This window comes from Molossus molossus, unplaced genomic scaffold (genome assembly GCF_014108415.1).
Source record: "Molossus molossus isolate mMolMol1 unplaced genomic scaffold, mMolMol1.p scaffold_m16_p_3, whole genome shotgun sequence".
In the NCBI taxonomy this organism is placed as follows: domain Eukaryota; kingdom Metazoa; phylum Chordata; class Mammalia; order Chiroptera; family Molossidae; genus Molossus; species Molossus molossus.
The window spans coordinates 95,631,887-95,656,053 of NW_023425366.1; the positions used below are offsets into that span (position 1 = coordinate 95,631,887).

At 42.1% G+C, this 24,167-nt stretch overlaps 1 protein-coding gene across 1 annotated transcript; it reads right to left on the minus strand.

Annotated features, from left to right (window-relative positions):
* Positions 1–5,321: 5,321 nt before the first annotated feature.
* Positions 5,322–10,860, minus strand: LOC118642092 (iron-sulfur cluster assembly 1 homolog, mitochondrial-like). The gene is made up of 2 exons (XM_036279710.1): positions 10,815–10,860; positions 5,322–5,800 (listed from the first exon to the last, which is right to left on the minus strand). Exons 1-2 carry the CDS (start codon positions 10,858–10,860, stop codon positions 5,322–5,324), a joined length of 525 nt encoding a protein of 174 aa, XP_036135603.1.
* Between the last annotated feature and the right edge of the window lie 13,307 nt (positions 10,861–24,167).

Sequence of the window (24,167 nt, forward strand, 5' to 3'; positions counted from 1 at the left end):
ATTCCTAGGTGTCTTAATTTTGTTTTGCATGATTTTAAATGGAATTGTTTTTTTAGTTTCTCTTTCTGTGAGCTCATATCATTGGTGTATAAGAATGTCATCGATTTCTTGACGTTAATTTTGTATCCTGTTACTTTGCCAAATACATTTTTTTAAATGTAATAGATTTTTGATGGAGTCTTTGGGGTTTTCTACGTATAGTATCATGTCATCTGCAAATAATGACAGTTTTACTTCCTCCTTTCCAATTTGGATCATTTTTACTTTTTCTTCTGTCTGATTGCTGTGGCTAAGAGTTCCAGCACTATGTTAAATAATAGTGGTGAATGTGGGCATTCTTGTCTTGTTCCTGTTCTTAATGCAAATGCTTTTAATTTTTGCCAATTGAGTATGATGTTGGCTGTAGGTCTTTCATATATGGCCTTATTATGTCGACATATGACCCCTCTATTCTTAGATTCTTGAGGGTTTTTATCAGAAATGGATACTGCATTTTGTCATATGGTTTTTCAGCATCTATTGATATGATCATATGATTGTTATGTTTCATTTTATGTAATGTATCATATTTATTGATTTGCAAGTATTGTAGCAGCCTTACATCCCTGGGATGAATCCCACTTGGTCATGGTGAATAATTTTTTTCACGTATTGCTGGGTTTGATTTACTACTAGTTTGTTCAGGATTATTGCATCTATTTTCATCAGGGATATTGGTCTGTAGTTTTCTTTCTTTGTATTGTTTTTTGTTTGTTTGTTTGTTTGTTTTAGAATTAGCATTATGCTGGCCTCATAAAACGAGTTTGGAAGTCTTCCTTGTTCTTGAATTTTTTGAAATAGTTTGAGAAGAATGGGTATTAGTTCTTTTTTGAAAATTTTGTAAAATTCTCCTGTGAAGCCGTCGGGGCCGGGGCTGTTGTTTGCTGGGAGAGTCTTGATTATATCTTCAATTTCTCTTGTTGTTATTAGTCTGTTCAAGTTTTCTATCTCCTCTTGGTTCAGTTTTGGGAGACTGTGTGTTTCTAGAAATTTGTCCATTTCGCTTAGATGGTCAAGTTTGTTGCCGTATAATTGCTCAAAATATTTGTTTACAATCCTTTGTATTTCTGTGATTTCAGTTATTATTTCTCCTCTTTCATTTCTGATTATGTGTATTTGGATTCTCTCTATTTGTTTCTTGGTTAGTCCAGCTAAGGGTGCATCAATCTTGTTTATCTTTTTAAAGAACAAGCTCTTTGTTTAATCAATGCTTTGAATTTTTTTTTTTTTTTTGGTCTCCTTGTCATTTGTTTTTGCTCTGATATTTACTATTTTCTTCCTTCTACTTGCTTTGGGGTTTTCTTTTTGTTTGCTTTTTAGTTCTTTAAATTGTGAGGTTAGATAATCAATTAGAAATTTTCCTTGCTTCTTGAGGTAGGCCTGTAGTGCTATGAACTTCCCTCTCAGAATTGCTTTTGTGGCATCCAATAGATTTTGTGTTGTTGTGTGTTCATTTAATTGGTTTCCAGGAAATTTTTAATTTCTTCCTTGATCTCCAGGGTAGCCCATTCATTGTTCATTAACATGTTATTTAGCCTCATGTTTTCAAATGTCTTTTCATGTTCTTGTTGCCATTGATTTCTACTTTCATGCCATTGTGATCTGAGAAGATGTTTGATATGACTTCAATCTTTATGGACTTGTAGAGACTTAGTTTGTGTCCTAACATGTGGTCTATATTTGAGAATGTCCTATGTGCACTTGAGAAGAATGCGAATTCTGCAGTTTTGGAGTGTAATTCTCTGTAGATGTCTATAAAATTCATTTGGTCTAGCACTTTGCTTGGAGTCTGTGTTTCTTTGTTATTTTTTCTTTAGTTGATCTATCCAGTGATGTCAGCAGGGTGTTGAAGTACCCTGCTATGAATGTATTGCTGTTGATTTCTCCTTTGAAGTCTTCCAGAATATTTTTAATATATGTTGGTGCTCCTCTATTGGGTGCATATATATTTACCAAGGTTATATTTTCCTGTTGAATACATGCTTTCAATATTATGTGGTGGCCTTCTTTGTCTTTACTTATAGTCTTCATTTTGAAATCTACTTTATTAGATATGAGTATTGCTATACCAGGTTTTTTTCTTTTCTTTTGCTTGAAACATTTTTTTTCCATCTCTTCACTTTCATTTATGTCAGTCTTTTGTTTTGAGGTGGGTCTCCTATAAACAACATATATGTGACTCATACTTTCTTATCCACTAGACTACTCTATGTCTTTTTAACAGAGTATTCAACCCATGCACGTTCAAAGTGGTAATTGATATGTACTTATTTATTGCCATTTTTGTTTAGTGTGGTCATATTTCTCTTTCTGTTTCTTTTACTAATCACAGCAGTCATTTTAGCATATCTTGCAGTGCTGGTTTGGTGTTAATATATTCCCTTAGCATTTTTGGCTGTGAAGTTCTTCATTTGACCTTCTGTTTTGAATGATATTCTTGCTGGATAGAGTAATCTTGGATTCAGATCCTTGTTATTCATGACATTAATGACTTTATGCCATTCCCTTCTGGCCTGTAGTGTTCCTGTTGAGAAGTCAGGTGAGAGCTTTATGGGGTTACCTTTGTAGGTAACCTGTTGCTTCTGTTTTGCTGCTTTTAGGATTCTCTCTTTGTCTTTAATTTTTGCCACTTTGATTACTATGTGTCTGGATGTGTGCCTGTTTGGGTCCTTCTTCCTTGGGGCTCTCTGTGCTTTTTGAACTTGAATGTCTTCTTCCTTCACCAAGTTAAAAAAGTTTTCTGTTAAGACTTCCGGTCAAGATGGCGGTGTAGGTAAACGTGGTATCGCGTCCTCCCACAACCACATCAAAGTTACAACTAAACTACAGAACAACCATCATTCAAAACTGCCTGAAATCAAGCTGAATGGAAGTCCTACAACTACGGAATTTAAAAAAGCAGCTATATCCAGACTGGTAGGAGGGGCGGCGGCCCGAGGGGTGGCGGTGGCACGGAGGTGCGGCGGTGTGATGGGCTGGTCCCACACCCAAGTGTGGTGGATAAAAATCAGGAGGCTCCCGTGGCTGGGAAGGTCCTTCCTGAGGACTGAGGGGTCCCCATCCCACACCAGGTGCACCGCTCAGGGTTCCAGTGCCAGGAAGAGAAGTCTTTACAACTTCTGGCTGGAAAAACCAGTGGGAACTGAGGCTCAGGGAAGCTGACACGGCTGGAGCCCCAGGCAACTCCTCTTAAAGGGCCCATGCATGAACTTATCAGACTCACTCCCTCTAAGCTTGGAGGGGAGCCTGCTCGAGGGGTGCCAGAGACATCCAGGGAAGAACTGAGCTGTTTGGCACTGGAGCGAGGGCTGGAGAGGGGGCTTCCTCAGGGACAAACGTGCTGTAAGAGGCCTTTGTTCCTTTGGTGAGCCCTTCCCAGAGGCAGCAGACAGTCTCCATATCTGGGACTCCAGCAACGTGGCTCACACTGGTAGCCCCACCCTGGTGATTCCCTGAGGCCCCGTCCCACCCAACTTTCAGGCCCACCCAAGATGTTGCCACTTTCTTAACCATAGGATTGGCTAGTCTTGGATCCTGCTTCAGGTTTTTCCTAAATTCTTTCAAACGAGCAGCATCTGGTCTCAGCGAGCCCCATACCTCTCGTTAAGTAATACACTGAAACAAACACAGGGAGGCAGCCAAAATGAGGAGACAAAGAAACAGGTCCCAAATGAAAGAACAGAACAAAACCCCAATAAAAGAACTAAGCGAAATGGAGATAAGCAACCTAACAGATACTGAGTTCAAAATACTGCTTATAAGGATGCTCAATGAACTTAGTGAGAACCTCAGCGAACTTAGGGAGGGCCTCAAGAGCATAAAAAAGGACCAGTTAGAAATCATGGATACACCGTTAGAATTGAAGGAGGCATTAATTGAAATAAAGAATAATTTACACAGCTTCAATAATAGAGTATGTAAATCCAAGGAGCAAACCATCGATTTGGAATATGAGGAAGCAAAAAATCCCCAATCAGAACAGCACAAAGAAAAAAGAATCCAAAAAAATGAGGATAGTGTAAGGAGCCTCTGGGACAACTTCAAGCGTGCCAACATTCACATATTGGGGGTGCCAGAAGGAGAAGAGAGAGAACAAGAAATCAAAAACCTGTTTGAAACAATAATAGCAGAAAACTTTCCTAACTTGGTGAAGGAAACAGACATACAAGTCCAGGAAGCACAGAGAGTCCCAAATAAGATGAACCCCAAGAGGCCCACACCAAGACACATCATCATCAAAATGCAAAAGGTTCAAGACAAAGAGAGAATCTTAAAAGCAGCAAGAGAAAGGCAGCTAGTTACCTACAAGGGAGTTCCCATTAGGCTGTCAGCTGATTTCTCAAAAGAAACTTTGCAGGTCAGGAGGGAGTGGCAAGAAATATTCAGAGTGATGAAAACCAAGAACCTACAACCAAAATTACTCTATCCTGCAAAGCTGTCATTTAGAATCGATGGACATATAAAAACTTTCCCAGACAAGAAAAAGTTAAAGGAGTTCATCACTACCAAACCGTTATTATATGAAATGATAAAGGGTCTTTTTGAAGAAAAAGATAAAATGTATGAACAAACAAAATGGCAATGAATACATATCTACCAACAATGGAATCTACAAACAAAATGAACAGGAAGAACAGAAACATTCTCATAGATACAGAGAACATTTTGTTGGTTTCCAGTTGGGAAGGGGGTTGGGGGAATGGGTGAAAGGGAAGAAATAAACCAAAGAACTTATATGCATAACCAATGGACACAGACAATAGTGTGGGAAAAGGTGGGAGGGGGGCGGGAGGGGGGAGGAGGGGGTCAATGGGGGAAAAATGTGGAACATCTGTAATACATTTTACATCCAACAATAAAGATTTGAAAAAAAAAAAAAGTTCTCTGTCACTATTTTTTGAAATATATTCTCTAACCATTGCCATTTTTCTACTTCTCTGGGGACTCCTATGATGAGAATGTTATTACGTTTCCATTTGTCCCACAGTTTTCTTAAGCTATCTTCCTGTTTTTTAATTGTTTTTTTCCTTTTGGTTTTCTGATTGGTTGATATTTTCTACCCTGTCTTCTTATTCACTAATTCAGTCCTCAGCTTCCTCTCCTCTGCTGGTTAGTCCTTCCAATGTGTCTTTTTTTTTTCATTTCCACAATGTATCAGTTTATTTTCCTCCTGAGGCAACCATGCATTATCAACCTTAAGCATGTGACAGTCATATGATTTCTTCAGTAAGCCAGGGCTCCCACCACTTTCCTGGAGCTCCCAGCCACAGCAGTCTGAGGAGTCAAATATTAAAGCTTTCTCCACAGCCACATGTTCCTTTGATGTTTGGTTTGTTGAACACAAACTCACTGGATAATTTGTCCTCTACGTAGTCCTTTTCTGTTCCTAAAAGTGTTAGCTGTGCTTTCCTTTTGATGAACACTCTGACTCCATCCTGAACAACTTCTTCATCAGAATATCCTTTTGTCTTTGTATATTCAAGAGTATAAGAAAGACCATTACAACCCCTGGTTTGGACACCAACTTTCACACCTATGTGTTCAGGCTTATCTTTAAGAAGTTGTTTTATCTTGTTTACTGCTGAAGGTTTCAGGGTGAGGGCCACCCAGGTAGGCTGCAGCTTACTCTTGCTCACAGCCCGGACGGTGGCCTGACTAAAGAAGCTTACATCCTCACTGTCCCGGTGCCCTGGTGCCTTGGGCCGGAGCTCGGACGCCTCAACCTCTCTCCATGGACACAGGGGCGTATTAACACCACAAGCTATGGCACAGTTCCAATGTGTTCTTAATTTCTGCTATGTCATTCTCCATTTCCACTTGGTTGGTTTTTAAATGTTTCTATATCTTTACTCATGATCCTGATGTCCTAACTCATGCTCTTGAACTTTTTTAAGATAATGCTTCTGAACTCTACTTCTGATAATTTCCTTAACTGCATTTCATTTGTCTCATTTTTTAAAATTAATTAATTTATTTTTGTTACAGATGTTTCACCTTTTCCCCCCACTGATTCCTCCCTCCCCCTCCATCCCAGCCCTGTCGCCAGCTTTGTTGTCCATGTCCATTGTTCATGCATACATGCATATAAGCTCTGTGGTTTACCTCTCCCCCATCTGGGGATTGTCAGTCTGTGCCCCACCTCCACGTCTCTGGGACTATCCCATGCCTCAGACTGTTATGTTCATTATATTCCACATATAAGTGAGATCATATGATACTTGTCTTTCTCTGTTTGGCTTGTTTCACTTAGGATAATAATTTCCAGGTCCCTCCATGTAGTCTCAAAGGATAAGAGATCTTTCTTTCTTACAGCTACATAGTACTCTGTTGTGTGTATGTACCACAGCTTTTTTATCCATTCGTCTACTGATGGACACTCGGGCTGTTTCCAGATCTTAGCTATTGTAAATAGTGCTGCTACAAACATGGGGGAACATATATTCTTTCTGATTGATGTTTCAGGCTTCTTAGGATATATTCCTAGAAGTGGGATCACTGGGTCAAATGGAAGTTCAATTTTTAATTTTTTGAGGTAACACCATATTGTTTTCCACAGCGGCTGCACCAGTCTGCATTCCCACCAGCAGTGTACTAGTGTCCCCTTTTCTCCACACCCTCACCGACAATTGTTGTTTGATGATTTGTTGATGGCGGCCATTCTGACAGGTGTGAGGTGATACCTCATTGTTGTTTTAATTTGCATCTCTCTGATGATTTGTGATGTTGAGCATTTCTTCATATGTCTCTTGGCCATTTGTATGTCCTGTTTGGAGAGGTGTCTATTTAGTTCCTCTGCCCATTTTTTAATTGGGTTCTTTGTCTTCCTTTTGTTGAGTTGTATGAGCACTCTATATCATTGGCAATTATGCTCTCCCATACAGTGGGTAGCCTTTTTCGTTTTGATGATTATATCTTTCGCTGTGCAGAAGCTTTTGAATTTGATGTACTCCCATGTGTCCATTTTCTCCTTTGTTTCTATCGCCTTAGGTGATGTATCAGTGAAAATTCTGCTGCGTATGATGTCTGAAATTTTGTTGCCTACATTTTCTTCTAGAATTTTTATGGATTCATGAGTGACATTTAACTCTTTTATCCATTTTGAGTTTATTGTTGTGTATGGTGTAAGTTGATGGTCTAGTTTCCTATTTTTTTTTTTTTTTTTGCATGTAGCTGTTTAATTTTCCCAACACCATTTATCAAAGAGGCTTTTCTTACTCCATTATATACTCTTGCCACCTTTGTCAAATATTAATTGAGCATATTGCCTTGGGTCCATTTCTGGGTTGTGGGTTCTGTTCCACTGGTCTATATACCTGTTCTTGTGCCTGTACCAGGCTGTTTTGATTACAGTGGCTTTGTAGTATAACTTGAAATCTGGTAATGTGATCCCTTCAACTTCATTCTTGTTTTTCAAGATTGCTGTGGCTATTCAAGGTCTTTTATGGTTCCATATGAACTTTTGAAGTATTTGTTGTAATTCTGTGAAGTATGTTGTTGTCATTTTGATGGGGATTACATTGAATCTATAGATTGCTTTGGGTAGTATGGACATTTTAATTATGTTAATTCTTCCAATCCATAAACAGGGTACGTGCTTCCTCTTTTTTATGTCTTCCACTATTTCTTTTTCCAATGACCTGTAGTATTCTGTGAATAGGTCCTTTATTTCTTTGGTTAAGTTTATTACTAGGTATCTTAATTTTTTTGCCGTAGTGGTAAATGGGATTGTTTTTACAGTTTCTCTTTCTGTGAGTTCATCATTGTTGTATAAGAATGCCATCGATTTCTTGACATTAATTTTGTATCCTGCTACTTTGCCAAATTCATTTATTAAGTTTGGTACATTTTTGATGGAGTGTTTGGGGTTTTCTACATATCGTATCATGTTATCTACGAATGATGACAGTTTCCCTTCCTCCTTTCCAATTTGGATCGCTTTTATTTTTTCTTCCTGACTAATAGCTGTGCCTAAGACTTCAAATACTATTTTAAATAAGAGTGGTAAAAGTGGGCATCCTTGCCTTGTTCCTGTTCTTAAGGGAAATGCTTTTAATTTTTGCCCATTGAGTATGATGTTGGCTGTAGGTCTTTCATATATGGCCTTTATTATGTCAAGATATGATCCCTCTATTCCCACATTGCTGAGCGTGTTTATCAGATATAGATGCTGGATTTTATCGAAGGCTTTTTCGGCATCAATTGATATGATCATGTGGTTTTTATTCTTTATTTTATTTATGTGGTGTATCACGTTTATCGATTTGGGAATATTGTACCATCCTTGCATCCCTGGGATGAATTCCACTTGGTCATGGTGAATAATGTTTTTAGTGTATTGCTGGATCTGATTTGCTAGTATTTTGTTCATGATTTTGGCATTTATGTTCATCAGGGATATTGGCCTGTAGTTTTCTTTCTTTGTAGTGTCTTTTTCTGGTTTTTGAATTAGAATTATGCTGGCCTCATAGAACAAATTTGGAAGTCTTCCTTCTTCTTGAATTTTTAAAAATAGTTTGAGGAGAATGGGTATTAGTTCTTCTTTAAATGTTCAGTAAAACTGCCCCATGAAGCCATCCAGGCCTGGGCTTTTGTTTGCTGCAAGAGTCTTAATTACATCTTTAATTTCTTCTGTTGTTATTGGTCTGTTCATCGAAGTTTTCTATTACTTCCAGAGCCAGTTTTGGGAAACTATGTGTTTCTAGAAATTTGTTCATTTTGCTTAGATTGTTCAATTTGTTGCCATATTATTGTTCATAGTAGTTCTTAACGATGTTTTGTATTTCTGTGGTGTCAGTTGTTATTTCTCCTCTTTCATTTCTGATTTTGTGTATTTGGGTTCTCTCTCTTTGTTACTTGGTGAGTCTAGCTAAGGGTCCGTCATTGTTTATCTTTTCAAAAAAAACAGCTGTTTGTTTCATTGATACTTTAAATTGTTTTTTTGGTCTCTATGTCGTTTATTTCTGCTGTGATCTTTACTATTTCCTTCCTTCTACTTGCTCCGGGGTTTTCTTTTTGTTTGCTCTCTAGTTATTTTAGTTGTGAGGTTAGATAGTCCATTAGAGATTTTTCTTGTTTTTTGAGGTAGGCCTGTAGTGCTATGAACTTCCCTCTCAGAACTGCTTTCACTGCATCCCATAGATTTTGTGGTGGTGTGTGTTCATTTTCATTGGATTCCAGGAAGTTTTTAATTTTTTCCTTGATTTCCTCAGTAACCCATTCATTGTTTAACAACATGCTATTTAGCTTCCATGTGTTGAAATGTCTTTGCATGTTCTTGTTGCAATTGATTTCTAATTTTATGCCATTGTGATCTGAGAAGATGTTTGATATGATCTCAATCCTTTTGAATTTGTAGAGACTTAGTTTGTGTCCTAACATGTGGTCTATCTTTGAGTATGTCCCATGTGCACTTGAGAAGAATGTGAATTCTGTACTTTTGGGGTGTAATTCTCTGTAGATATCTATTAAATCGATTTGGTCTAGTGCTTCATTTGGAGTCTCTGTTTCCTTGCTAATTTTTTGTCTAGAGGATCTGTCCAGTGATGTCAGCGGGGTGTTGCAGTCCTGTGCTATGATTGTATTGCTATTGATTTCTCCTATGAACTCCTCTAGAAGATTTTTAATATATTTTGGTGCTCCTATATTGGGTGCATATATATTTATCAAGGTTATATCTTCCTGTTGGATAGATATTTTCAATATTATGTAGTGGCCTTCTTTGTCTCTAGTTATGGCCTTCATTTTGAAATCTATTTTATCAGATATGAGTATTGCTACCCCAGCTTTTTTTCCTTTCTGTTTGCTTGGAAGATTTTTTTCCATTCCTTCACAACCTATGTGAGTGTTTTGTTGTAAGGTGGGTCTCTTGTTAACAACATATAGATGAGTCATGTTTTCTTATCCAATCAGCTACTCTGTGTCTTTTTATGGGAGCATTCAATCCATTTACATTTAAAGTAATTATTTTTATGTACTTATTTATTGCCGTTTTTGTTTAGTGTGGTTCTATTTTTCTTCCTACTTCTTCTGCTAATTACAGCAGTCCTTTTAACATTTCTTGCTGTGCTGGTTTGGTGCTAATGTATTCCCTTAGCCTTCTTTTGTCTGGGAATCTCTTTATTTGACTTTCTATTTTGAATGATAGCCTTGCTGGATGGAGTAGTCTTAGATTCAGATCCTTGTTTTTCATGATTGTGATAACTTCATTCCATTTCCTTCTGGGCTGCAGTGTTTCTTGTGAGAAGTCAGCTCAGAGCCTTATGGAGTTTCCTTTGTAGGTAACCTGTTGCTTTTCTTTTGCTGACTTTAGGATTCTCTGTCTTTGATTTGTGGCATTTTAATTACTATGTGTCTTGGTGTGGGCCTGTTTGGGTTCTTCTTACTTTGGCCTCTCTGTGCTTCTTGAACTTGAATGCCTTCTTCCTTCCCCAAATTAGGGAAGTTGTCTGTCACTATTTCTTCAAATACATTCTTAACCCTTGCTCACTTTCTTCTTCTTTGAGGACTCCTATGATGCGAATGTTATTATGTTTTCTGTTGTCCCATAGTTTTCTTAATCTGTTTTTCTGTTTTTTAATTATTTTTTCCTTTTGGTTTTCTGATTGGTTTATTTTTTTCTACTCTATCTTCTAATTCACTGATCTGGTCCTCAGCTTTCTTTACTCTGCTATTTAGACTTTCCAATGTGTTCTTTATTTCTGCTATGTCATTCTTTATTTTTTCTTGGTAGTTTTTTATATCCAACTGGTTGATTTTCAACATTTCTATATCTTTACTCATGGTCCTCATGTCCGTACAGCTGTTTAGCTTCTTCAAGGTCATGGCTCTGAATTCTAGTTCTGTTAACTTGCTTAACTGCACTCATTTATCTCATCTTCCGTAGAGGTCTCTTGTTCTTTCATTCGGCTTTTGTTTCTGTGTTTCACTATTTTGGCTATCACAGTGGGCTTTGGAGCCTGCCAAATATTCCTTGTGGGTGTTGGTGTTCTGCATTTTGTGGCTCCGTCTCTTGGGTTTGGATGAAACAGCTGGGTTTGGATGAAACAGGGAGGATCCAAGTTAATCACCACTGTCAAGTCTTACTTTCCTGGTTAGAGTTGCTAGCCCAGGGAATGGTAGTTATCCTCTAGCTTTTTTCCCTGGAGGCTATTAGTTGTGGTCACCTGAAGAACCTTGGTTTCTAAGTTGAATGAAAAACTCCCTCAGGTGCTCAGTATAAGAGGATTTTCCAAGGGTGGGGCAGATGCTGGTTGTTAATGGGCCTCAATTAGCATTTCAATGGCCACTGGGTGGGGTTGAATCTCTGAAGGAGGGGCTGCCACCTCTCCCCAGGGCCTGGGAAGGAATATGACCACAGTCCTGTGTGGCTACTACTCAGCAAAAGCTCTGAGCATCCTCCAAATCCCGAGTGTCCCCACACAGTTCCAGTCCAGTCTGCCCTCTCTCTGCCAGAGCCCAAGGTGGGTGGCTGCTGCTATTTTAGCCTCTGTCCTGGCTCTGCCCTGTGGAGCCACTTGGGAGTGGAACCTGTGGGTGCCACTCCCAGCTAAGGGTGCTGCTCCCAGCTATGGCCGTTGCACCAGGCCGAGGCCGCCTCAGCTCCCAGCCGAGGTCACTGCAGGTCCCAGCCAAGGCCGCTGCAGCTCCCAGCCCAGTCTGCAGCGGACCGTGGGCTCCTGGCTCCCTCTCGCGTCTTTGCAAGCCTACCAGGACTGAGTCAGTGTCCCTGGTTATGTGGTCCTCCAAGCTGCTTTTTGGTTGCCTTTTCCTGATGATTTGTCTTTATTTTCATTGTAATTCCAGTTTGGTCCTGGGAGATGGTCTGTGTAGCTTTCATTCACTCTCCTGCCATTTTCAGTCCCCCCTCATTTGTCTCATTTTGGATAGAGCTCTCTTTTTCTTTTATTTGGGATTTGTTTTTTTGTTTCACCATTTTGGCTATCTCAGTGGGTTTTAGAGCCTGCCAAATTTTCCCTGTTGGTGTTGGTGTTCTGATGTTTGTGGCTCACTCTTCTGGGTTTGGATGGGCCTGGGCAGGTTCACATTAAACACCACTGTCAATTCTTACTTTCCTGGGTAGATTTGCAAGCCCAGGAAAGGTTCAGTTATTCTCTAGCTTATTCCTGGTGGCTGGTAGTGTCAGTTACTCAGTGCCTTGGAATGTAACCCTGGTGTTCTACCTAAGAGAATTTCCAGAGGGTGGGATAAATGCTGGTTGTTAACGAGCCTCAGTTTGCATTTCTTTGCCTCACCTGAAAAAGGCTGAATCTCTGAGGGGTGTGGGATTGCTGCTTTACCCCACAGCTTTGTGAAAAAGTACACTGGCCACAGTCCTTTGTGGCTGCAACACAGCATAAATTCTGAGTGCCCTTTAAACCAGGGTTCCCGCCCAGTCTGCCCTCCCTGTGCAGTAGCCCTCAGGTGAGTGGCTGTGGCTATTTTAACACTCTTTCCTGGCTCTGTGCACTGTGGAACGGGCTTGGTCTTTATTCCCCAAGGGCACTGCTCACAGATAAGACTGCTGCTGTTCCTGGGCTCCCAGCCTACCACCCTCTTGTGCCTCCACAGATCCTACCAGTGTTCCTGGTTGTATGGTTTTGTCCTGCTGCTTTTCTGTTGCTTTTTTCTGAGGATTTGATTTTACTTTAGTTGTCATTCTTGTTAGGTCCTGGAAGATCGTCTGTGTAGTTTCCATTCACTCCTTTATTTTCACATCCTCTATGCCTATCTTGTGGGCAGCTGGGTTGCACAGGCCTCTCTGGTGCCCCCGTACCCTGCAGGTCTTGCGGGTAACTGGATTGCACAGTCCCTTTGGGGACCCAGCTCTATGCCTATGTATTGGCTGCTTGGTTGCATAGATCTCTTTAGTGCTTCAGCACCCCATAGGTCCCACGGGTAACTAAATGGCACAGTCCCTGCTCGGTAGCACAGGCCTCTCTGGTGCTCCCGCACACTGCAGATTTTGTGTGCAGGCAGCTGGATTACACCAGTTCCTCTCGGGCTCTGGCTTTTCTCCACTCTTGTGGTCTACTGGGTCACAGAGGCTTCTCTGGTGCCCCAGTACCCTGCAGTACCCACGGGCAGCTGGATTGCACCAGTCCCTCAAGGGCTCCGGCTTCCAGCTGCTCTTGTGAGCTGCTGGATTGCACAGACCTCTGGTGAGTCCCAAGTCCCGCCTCTAGTGGCTAGGGAGTGCTGCTGCCCCATGGGGCTCAACTCCTGCTCAGCTTTTGCTATAGTTTTGGGGGATGGGTCTCAGTTGCAGGTCTGTGCTTCTGTTGCCTGGGGAAGGTACCTACTCCCTAACCTCTGTTGCTGGGGGTATATATTGACTCTGATTGGGCTTTTATTATGGGGGGATGATGCTGGGCTCCCAGCTGTTTGTGACTTCTGCGGCTTTCATGACTGGCACATTGGCAGCAACACTACTGTGCACTGGTCTGTGTTGACCCAGAGTGTCCACTGGTCTGATGGTGCCAGGTGCGCTGGTGGGCTCAGATTGCTGGGCCCTAGCTGCTTCCACTGCCTCCTCCCAGGGACCACCTGAGATCTTCCAAAATGGTGGGACCTCCCTGCGGCACAGGGAGAAGCTCCCTGAAGAGAGCTACCGTGGTAGCTGGCTGCTCCCATCCACAGCATAGGAACTTTCTGCCCCGCATCTCTGCACTGCATGAGTTTGGTCTTCCACCTTCATGTCCACTCACACTCTCTCACACACTCACCCTCCCTCCGGTCCTGCCTGCCACCATCTTTTCCCTATTGTTCATATTTTTGTTCTTCTTTGCCTTCAAGAGGACCCTTCAACATTTCATATAATACTGGTTTGGTTGTGACGAATTTCTTTAGTATTTTCTTGTCTGGGAAACTCTTGATATGGCCATCAATTCTGAATGATAGCTTTGCAGGATAGAGTAATCTTGGTTGTAGGTCATTGCTTTTCATCACCTTGAATATCTCTTGCCACTCCTTTCTGGCCTGCAAAGTTTCTTTTGAGAAATCAGCTGACAGTCTTATGGCAGCTCCTTTGTAGGTAACAGACTGCTTTTCTCTCGCTGCGTTTAAGATTCTCTCTTTGTATTTAACCTTTGGAATTTGATGATGATGTGTCTTGGTGTGGAGCTCTTTGGGTTCAACTTGTTTGGGACTCTCTGTGCTTCCTCAACTTATATGTCTCTTTCCTTCACCAAGTTAGGGTAATTTTCTGTCATTATTGTTTCAAAGATTTTCAATTTCCTGCTCTCTCTCTTCTCCTTCAGGGACCCCTATGATGCGAATGTTGGCACACTTCAAGTTGTTCCATACGCTCCTTACACTATCCTCATTTTTTTGGATTCTTTTTTCATTTGCTGTTCTAGTTGGGTGTTTTCTGCTTCCTTTTATTCCAAATTGATGGTTTGCTTCTTGACTTTACCTACTCTACTATTGAATCCCTGTAAATTATTCTTTATTTCAGTTAGTGCATCCTTAATTTCTGACTGGCCCCATTTTATGTTGTTAATGTTCTCACTAAGTTTTTCAGAGATTTTCTTAAGTTTCTTGAAGGTCTCACTAAGTTTCTTGTATGTCAAACCAAGTTCCCTGAGCATCCTTATATACTGTGTTTTAAAGTCTGCATCTGTTAGATTGCTTATCTCCATTTTGTTTAGTTATTTTCTTGGAGTTTTATTCTTTTCTTTCATTTGAGACATGTTTCTTTGTCTCCTCACTTTGGCTGCTTCCCTGTGATTGTTTCTATGTATTAGGCAGAGTGGCTATGCCTCCTGGGCTTTGTAGGGTGGCCTACTGTTGTAGGTGTGCTGTAGGATCCAGTGGCACAGTCTTCCTGATCACCCCAGCTAGGCCCTTGCAGTGCAACCCTAGTGTGGACTGTATACCCTTTCCTTTCCTTGTAATTGAGTCTTGATTGCTGTTGGCACATCAGTGGGAGAGGTTTACTCAGTCTGGTCAGCTGCACTGACTGGCTGTGCCCACTAGCCACTACCTTGGAGGATCAGCTGTGTAGGGGTCCACAAAACAGAGCAAGACTTACTTCAGCAGGGCTCTGGTACCCACTGAATCCACTCATTGAGTGTGTCACTTATGGAGGTGGTTGGGTGGTGGTGTTTCAATGTGGTCTGAAACTGTCCACCAAGTGTGCTAGCTCTGGGGCAAGGTCAACCACTGCCTGTAATTCTACCCAGGGCCACCAGGCATAAGCTACAAAGTGATCTGCAGATGGCTGCTTCTTGTGCTGGGCTTGGAGGAAAAGCCAAATTCTGAACCAAGGCTGGCTGCTTCTAGTGCAAGGCCTGGGGCCACATAACTAGAGGTATGGGCTTGCTGAGACTAATTTCTCTTGAGCCCTGGCTACATACAACTTTTGTGGGCCACTGGGTTGCACAGGGCCCTAAGGAGTCCCCAGTCCCACTGCTCATGGCTGGGGAGTACTGCTGCCCAGTGGGGTTCAGCTCCTGCTTAGCCATTGCTGTAGTTTTTTTTGGGGGGGAGGGGAATAGTTTTCTGCTGTAGGTCTGTGCTTTTGTTGCCTGGGGATGGATGTCTGCTCCCCAGCCTCTGTTCACGGGGGTATATCTCCACTCTGATTGGGCTGCTACTGCGGGGGATGGTGTTGGGCTCCTGGCCATTGCAGTTTCTGCAACCGGCATCTTGACAGCTCTACTACTGTGTACTGGTCTGTGTTGTCACAGGATGTCCACTGCTTCATTGGTGCCAGGTGCACTGGTGGGCTCAGGTACCAGAGGCTGCTAGTTTGAGATATTTTAGGAAACTCTGAAGCAGGATCTAAGACAGGCAAAACCTATGGTAAAGCCTCTGGAAACAGCTTGGGTGGGCCCAAAAGTTGTGTGGGGCAGGGCCTCAGGGAATCACTAGGGTGGGCCAACAGTGTGAGCCAGGTTGCTGGGGTACCAGATATGGAGGCCGTCTGCCTGCCCTGTTGGGGAAGGTCTCATCAAAGGAAAAATGGCCTCCACCAGCAGCTCTGTCCAAGAGAAAGCTGCCCTTTCAGCCCTCATTCAGAGGCCAAACAGCTCAGTTCTTCCCTTGCTCTGGTAACCCTCAAGCTGCCTCCCCTCCAAGCTCAGAGGGAGCAGGTCTGAGTAAGTCTGTGCGCAGGCCCTTTAAAAGGAACTTCTGGGCTTCTGCAGGCACAGCATCTCTCTGGCTCAGTTCCCACTGGTTTTACAGCCAGAAGTTATGGGGAATTTTCTCCCTGGCACTGGGACACTGAACTGGGCACCTGGTGTGGGACAAGGACCCCTCAGTCCTCAGGGAGGACCTTCCCAGCCAAGGTGTCCCTCCTGATTTTTATCTGACACACCTGGGTGTGGGGCCAGCCCGTCCATGCCTCTGCCCCTCCTACCAGTCTTGATGTGGCAGCTTCTTTAATTTCGTAGTTGTAGGACTTCCATTCAGCTTGATTTCAGGTGGTTCTGAATGATGGTTGTGTTGCAGTTTTGTTGTACTTTTGATGTGGTTGTCAGAGGGCGGGATACTGCATTTACCTATGCCGCCATCTTCAGAACTCCCCTAGGTCTGTTAAAAGTCTGCTAGCCCTTGTCCTGGCCGGTTTGGCTCAGCGGTTAGAGCGTCGGCCTGCGGTCTGGAGAGACCCGGGTTCGGTTCCCGCTAAGGGCATGTACCTTGGTTGCAGTTTGTCCCCGGCCCTCGTTGGGTCGTGCGGGTGGCAGCCACTCGATGTGTCCCTTTCACGTCGATGTTTCTCTCTCTCTCTCTCCACCTCCCACTCTATCTGAACAAAATATCAAAAAATATCCTCGGGTGAGGATAAAAAAAAAGTCTGCTAGCCATGGCTGGTTTGGTTCAGCGGTTAGCACATTGACCTGCAGTCCAGAGAGACCTGGGCTTGGTTCCCGTTAAGGTCATGTTTGCAGCACTCAATGTGTCCCTTTCACGTCGATGTTTCTCTCCCTCTTTCTCTCTTCCTCTCTTCCTCACTTCCTCTCTCTCCTTCCCACTCTCTCTGAACAAAAAATGGAAAAATGTCCTTGAGTGAGGATAAAAAAATAAAATAAAAGTCTTGTATATTTTGGTGCTCTCTGGTTGGGTGCATATAAATTGATAAATGTAATATCTTTTTGATGAATTGTCCCATTCATTTATCATTATAAAATGTCCATCTTTGCCTCTTATTACCTTTTTGTCTTAAAATCTATTTCATCTGCTATAACTACAGGTATACCCACTTTTCTCTGGATTCCATTATCTTTGAGTATTATCTTCCACTCCTTCTTTTTAAGCTTTTCTTTGTCTTTGTATCTGAGATGAGTCTCCTGAGGCAGTATACAGTTGGGTCTTGTTTTTTAATCTAACCCATTATTTTGTGCCAAAAAACAAAAACAAAACATTTTAATACAATCAATGATATGGCAAAAGGAAAACAGTCCACACTCAGCAAACTCCCAACATTTTCAATATTTTTTTCAATTAAAATTTGAACTTATGTCTCCTCTTCTTACAAAAGAAAATACATTACACAATTTGGGGTTACTCTATAACTCTTGTCTTCTCTCAGATACTAGTTGAACTGTCTATGAGTTCACATGGGTGAACATTTCTGGATGACCCTGCAGAGGGTCAGATATCTGGCTGAACATTGTCATATATCCTCATTAGTCATAAGCATCATGGGCTAGATTTAAAAATCTAGGCCTCAAGCTACTGCAGTTCACAAGTCAGGGCTCCTTTGGGGAGGAAAAAAATAATTATTAATGCTCATTTTATAAATTGAGCAGCTGAGGCTAAGGTGTTTAACTTCTATAGTGTCTGTATGTCAGTCACATTCTGTGGATTCCTACTAGCTGGCTATCTACACAACAGAGAACATACATGTCCCTGGAGTCCATAGAAAGCTCAGGGGCCATCCAGGCCAGGTTCCTCCCATACTCTTTTCTTGTCCTCCTCTATCTGGTATGTTCTCACAGATTCTTACTCAATATGTTGCACAAAGTTAAAATCCCAGAAAAAGTATGACTTCACAACCACTAGTGTGGCTATAAAAAAAAAAGTATTAATGAGAATGTGGAAATACTGATAACCCTTGTATATGGCTGGTGAGAATGTAAATCAGCATAGTCATGGAGAAAAACAGTTTAGTAGTTCCTTAAAAAGTTAAGAAGAGAATTGCCATACAATTCAGCAGTTTCACTCCTGGATATATACCTAAGATAACTGAGACAAATAGATGTACCTACATGTTCAAAGAAGAATTTTTAACAATAGCCAAAAGGTGAAAACAACATAAAATAGTAGATTAATGGATTAGCAAACTGTGGTATATACATACAACACAATAGCATTCAGTCATAAATAAAATGAAGTACTGACACAAGCTACAATTAGAATGAACCTTGAAAATTTTATTCAAAATGAAAGCAACCAGGTATAAAAGGCCACATGTACATGATTACACTTATATAAAATATCTAGAAGGTGTAAATCCAGGGGTAGTACTCAGGGGCTTGGGAGAGCCAAATAAAGGGAGACATTGCTCAGTGGGCACAGGATTTCATTGTTGTGCAATGGAAATGTTTTGGAACTAGATAGAGGTGGTGGTTGTGCAATATTGTGCATGTACTAACAGATGATTGTTTATTCTAAAATTACTAATTTTATGTTACGTGGATTTTACCTCAGTTAATTTTTTAAAATTCTCAGAAATGTACCCTAATAAGTCAATACAGATCACCATGGGGACTTCCAGGCCCAGTGGCTATTTCAGAGGACCTGCCCAGCTGACTGGTCCAGGGGATGAGCCTTGGCTCTAAAAGCAGAAGATCCCCAGCTTTGCCTGTGAAATTATCACTTCCTTATTAGCAGAAATAAAAGTTAGCATGATTCAGACACTGAACTTTGCAACCAAGAAATGGTAAACACACTCAACAATGATAAGAATGGTGAGCTAGGCCATTGTCAAAGCCTGAGATGCCCTCTCTCCTCTCCTTCTGTTTAAATACTCCTCGGTCCATGGTAGTAGAAGCAGAGTGTCACCTCCTTCAGGAAGCTCCCCACTTAGGTAGCTCCATATCCCACTTATCTCCGCCTTTCCCAAGTTTCCAATGCCTTTGGAGGTGTCTCTCTGCAAGGGAGCACCCCACCTCGGTTCTCTGTATAAACACCCCTTGTGACATTCTTGTTCACACTTTGTCTCCATGTACATCTTAGCCCCAGGCACAGTGAAGACCTAACTCTCACTGATGGACTGGGCATTGTGGCCCTGGGGATACCCTGTGACTGGTTGGAATAGGGCATCTTGTTGGATTGGAGTTTAGGAGTGAGCTGAACATGGCTGGGCATTGCTCCTGGAAAAATTCACTGAACTTGGTAGGCACCATGGTGACATGTCTCTTTGGGAACTGCTTGGAACTGCGTAGAAAACGATGTGTGTTTGTTTTCTGGGGAGGTTGTTAATTATTTAGTCTGATTATCAGAGGAGCCCATGTTCTGACTAAAGGTCAAGAACTCCAACTTGTGAACTTTGGTGATCCTAGTTGAATGAATTGCTGGCCCTCTCCTTCCTCCCTTCCCCTTGCTGCCCCATAAATCTGGTCACACAGCTTCACAAGGAGAAAAATATTTAAAAATTTCAGTAATTTTCATACTGTTCACTGTGGATTCCACAAGCAGGACTTCTCTCTCTCTCTCTCTCTCTCTCTCTCTCACTCACACACACACACACACACACACACACAAAATACCCGCCCAAAAAACAAGTAATGATGTTCTTCCATTAAAAGCAGAAATAATTTAATCAATTGGATTTTATTTAAGAAGTTACTATTTTTTTGAGAAAAAATATGGCATTAGAGTAGGTAGATACACTCACCTCCTCCCAGGCCCAAACTGGAATTACAACTAAACCACAGAACAATCATCCTAAATAACTAACTGAAGACTAGATGAAAAGGAGCCTTATAATAAAGGATTTTCAGAAGCAACCCCATTCAGACTGGTAGGAAGGGCAGAGATGCAAAAAGGGCTGACCCTTCACCCACATGGGTGCAGCAGCTGAGAATACAGAGATATATGGGTCTCAACTGCATGCAGGGACCCCTGCCCAGAGAAACAGAGCTGGGAAGAGAACCTCACATAACATCTGGCTGTGAAAATCAGCAGGGATTCTGTGTGCCAGAGAGACAGAAGTCTGCTAGAAACCCTGGGGCTCTCTTAAAGGACCAACACACAAAAATCTCATTTGCAGAAGGGTGGCTAGGAGCAGACTAGAGTCCTGTGAGGACAGACTGGGTTGTGTGGCTCCGAGGAGAGAGCTGAAGGGACAGCCACCAGAGTCCCTGTGCTGAGTCTGTCTCCTATGATACCCACAAATGTCTTCTTTCCTGGATTGAGCAGTTCCTTCCAAACTGCATTGGCCTAGAGGAACTGAACAATTCCCACCTTCCTGCCCCCTGTCACCTCGCCCAACTGAGCTCATGCCCTGCAGATGAATTGACTGCCTGAGCCTATGGCACAGACTTTTCTAAAAAGATCTTGAGGGTGATCTCAGGGAGAATCAAAGAGTTTTGTGGCCCTAGGGTGGAGAAAATTTCTTCCCTCATTCCCCACAGCACACCAGAGCAACAGCACCAAGTGCAACACCCCTCTTTCTGGGCCAGAGTAGCTACACTGTGGGCACTCAGAGTGCCAGAGAAGCTGTACCCCAACCACCACAGGCCAGGGCTGCTGCACACATGAGCCAAAAGTGCACCCTTCCAGAGATCCACAAGCCCCACCAGAGGAGAACCACCAGCTCCACACTCTTGAATCCTGGTGGCCACACCCTCATGAGATTGTACACAGCAATATTGTCAGTGAGATTTTGGCCAGCCTGGTTCCCTGGTACAGAAGACTCTCCAGGGTGTCAGGGCAGATTCTGGAAAAAACTGAGTTGTGTGGCTCTTGGGTGGGGCCATTTTTCTCTTGCATGCAAGATTGATGCTACCATTCCTAAACAGAACCCTTTCTTCATATGGCCAAATCTTTGTATGCTTGGGCCTGATGGATACTGATGGCCTCACTCACCTTAATTAATACCTGAAATCTTCCTCCACCACAAAGGTTTTAAGGCACCAAATGGGTACCAGTTGACCTTTGGATACCCTGAGACCATTGCTGCATGGCCTCAAGCCCAGCACTGACACCAAGTTTGAATCTGTATTAACCTGGTGAATACCACTTGCCCCTACCTGCTGACTCACTGAGAGCATCTCTCATGTAACTCAAGTACTACCAGAGGCTTTTCAGTGACTGAGCCTAACAGGCAGCTAACAGATGGTGGATCTCAGGGAGACTTGGGCCTTTTGATGATTTTCCCTCAGGCTCAGAGCTGGTGAAAACTGGCCTTGCTATACAGCTACATTTCCCCCCCACATACCCAAGCCCAACAGAGGCAACCTCAAAGTGTGTATCAATTTGTTGTTTCAAACAGGTGGCTCAGGGCTGGTCACAGGCAGCACCTAACATTGACGAGCACTGCATCTCCGTCCAAGTGACCCCAACCAACACAACTAGTGGTTCAGACAACATCACAGCACAACCCAGTTAGCTCTACAAGTGGCACACAGAAAGGGAGATTTTAGAAAGGGCACCAGCTGGCTCTGCTGGTGGCCTCAGCCTGAATCTCGGATCCGCAGCCCTGCGCCTCTTCTGCCCTTGTCTCTGGATTCGCCACCCCAGGCATGGCAGAGGCGAAGAAGCGGTTAGCCACTGTATCTGGAATACAGCAGAGAAATTATTATGCCTGTGTTCCCTTGAGGCTCATTGGAAATTGTACAGTGACATACTATGGGATTTAATCTGATACAGCAAGATGTTTTCTTGACCAAAAGATGTTCATTCTCATATGAAGCACTTTTTCTCCATCTGATTTTCCACGTCATTTCTCTCTGTCAGAAGAAAATATCTTCATCTCAAAGAAGTCAAGTTTTCCCACAGTTACTTAGCTGTAGTTAAAAATAAAAACAGAGAGATTTCAAAATGGTAGCACAGTAAATGGAAGCTACACAGACCATCTCCCAGGACCAAACTAGAATTACATCTAAAATAAAGACAAATCATTGGCAAAAGCAACAGAAAAGCAGCTTGCGAGGACCATATAAGCAGGGACACTGAATCGATCTTGGTAGGATTGTAGAAGCACAAGAGGGGGGCTGGGAGCCCACAGACATCAGCGGTCTTAGCTGCGAGCAGCACCCTTGAGGTTAAAATACCAAGCCAGCTCCACAGCTCAGAGGGCCGGGACAGAGCACTAAAATAGTCACAGCCACTCACTCCAGCAGAGAGAGGGTGGACAGAACTGGGACTGTGTGAGGACACTTGGGATATGGAGAGCACTTAAAGCTTTTGCTGAGTTTTAGCCACACAGGACAGTGGCCATCTTGCTCCTTCCCAGGGCTCTGGGGAGAGGTGGCGGCCCCACCCTCAGAAATTCAACCCCACTCAAATGGGCCATTGAAATGAAAATTGAGGCTCATTAATAACCAACCTCTACCCCACCCTTGGGAAATCTTCTTGTGCAACACCTGAGGGAGTTTTTCATTCAACTGAGAAACCAGGGCTCTTCAAGTAACTGTGACAAATAGCCTCCAGGTAAAAGGCTAGAGGATAACTGAACCTTTCCTGGGCTTGCAAATCTACCCCAAAAACTAAGACTTGACTGGTGTTAAACATGGGTCCTCCCATGCACATCCAAACCCAATAGAGGGAGCCACAAACAGCAGAACACCAACACCCACAGGGAAAATTTGGCAGGCTTATAAACCCACTGAGATAGCCAAAATGGTGATACAAAGAAACAAATCCCAAATGAAAGAACAAGAGACCTCTACCAAAGATGACATAAGTGAAATGCAGATAAGCAAGTAAACAGAGCTAGAATTCAGAGCCATGATCTTAAGAAAGCTCAACAGCATGTGTAAAGACATCAACACCATGAGTAAAGACATAGAAACATGGAAAATCAACCAACTGGAAATTAAAAACACCAAGAAAAAATGAAGAATGACATAGCAGAAATAAAGAACACACTGGAAGGACTAAACAGCAGAGTAAAGGAAGCTTAGGATCAGATCAGTGAATTAGAAGACAGGGTAGAAAAAACTCAACCAATCAGAAAACTAAAAGGATAATACAATTTAAAAAAAGGAAGACAGCTTAAGAGAACTGTGGGACAACTGGAAACACAATAGCATTCACATCATAGGAATCCCTAAAGAAGAATAAAATGAGCAATGGTTAGAGAATATATTTGAAGATAGTGACAGAAAACTTCCCTAACTTGGTAAAGGAAGAAGGCATTCATGTTCAAGAAGCACAGACATCCCAAGGAAGAAGAACACAAATCGGCCCACACCTAAACACACAGTAATTAAATGCCAAAATTAAAGACAAACAGATATTCCTAAAGGCAGCATGAGATAAGCAACAGGTTACCTACAAAGGAAACCCCATAAGGCTCTAGGATGACTTCTCAACAGAAACACTACAGGCCAGAAGGGAGTGGCATGAAGTAATGAAGGTTATAAAAAACAAGGATCTGAATCAAAGACTACTTTATCCAGCAAGGCTATCATTCAAAATAGAAGATCAAATAAAGAGATTCCCAGACAAAAAAATAAAAGTCTAAGGGAATATATTAGCACCAAACCAGCACTGCAAGAAATGTTACAAAGACTGCTGTAATTAGTAGAAGAAATAGGAAGAAAAATAGAACCAAACTAAACAAAAATACCATTAAATATGTACATGTCAATAATCACCTTAAATGTAAATGGATTGAATGGTCCTATAAAAAGACATAGAGTAGCTGATTGAATAAGAAAGCATGACTCATATATTCGTTATTGACAAGAGACCCACCTCACAACAAAACACTCACATAGGTTGAAAGTGAAGGGACAAAAAAAAAAAAAATCTTCCAAGCAAACAAAAAGAAAAAACAAGCTGGGGTAGCAATACTCATATCTGATAGAATAGATTTCAAAATGAAGGCCATACCAAGATACAAAGAAGGCCACTACATAATATTGAAAGGATCTATCGAACAGGAGGATATAACCTTCATAAACATATATGCACCCAATATAGGAGCACCAAAATATATTAAAAATCTTCTG

What these genes read in the sequence shown, in the direction of transcription:
- LOC118642092 (XM_036279710.1), bottom strand. Translation starts at nt 10,860, where the DNA reads ATGACCTTGAAGAAGCTAAACAGCTGTACGGACATGAGGACCATGA. An exon ending in TACGGACATGAGGACCATGA is followed by an intron (nt 5,801 to 10,814) that starts GTAAAGATATAG and finishes ACTGTGCCATAG; the next exon opens with CTTGTGGTGTTAATACGCCC.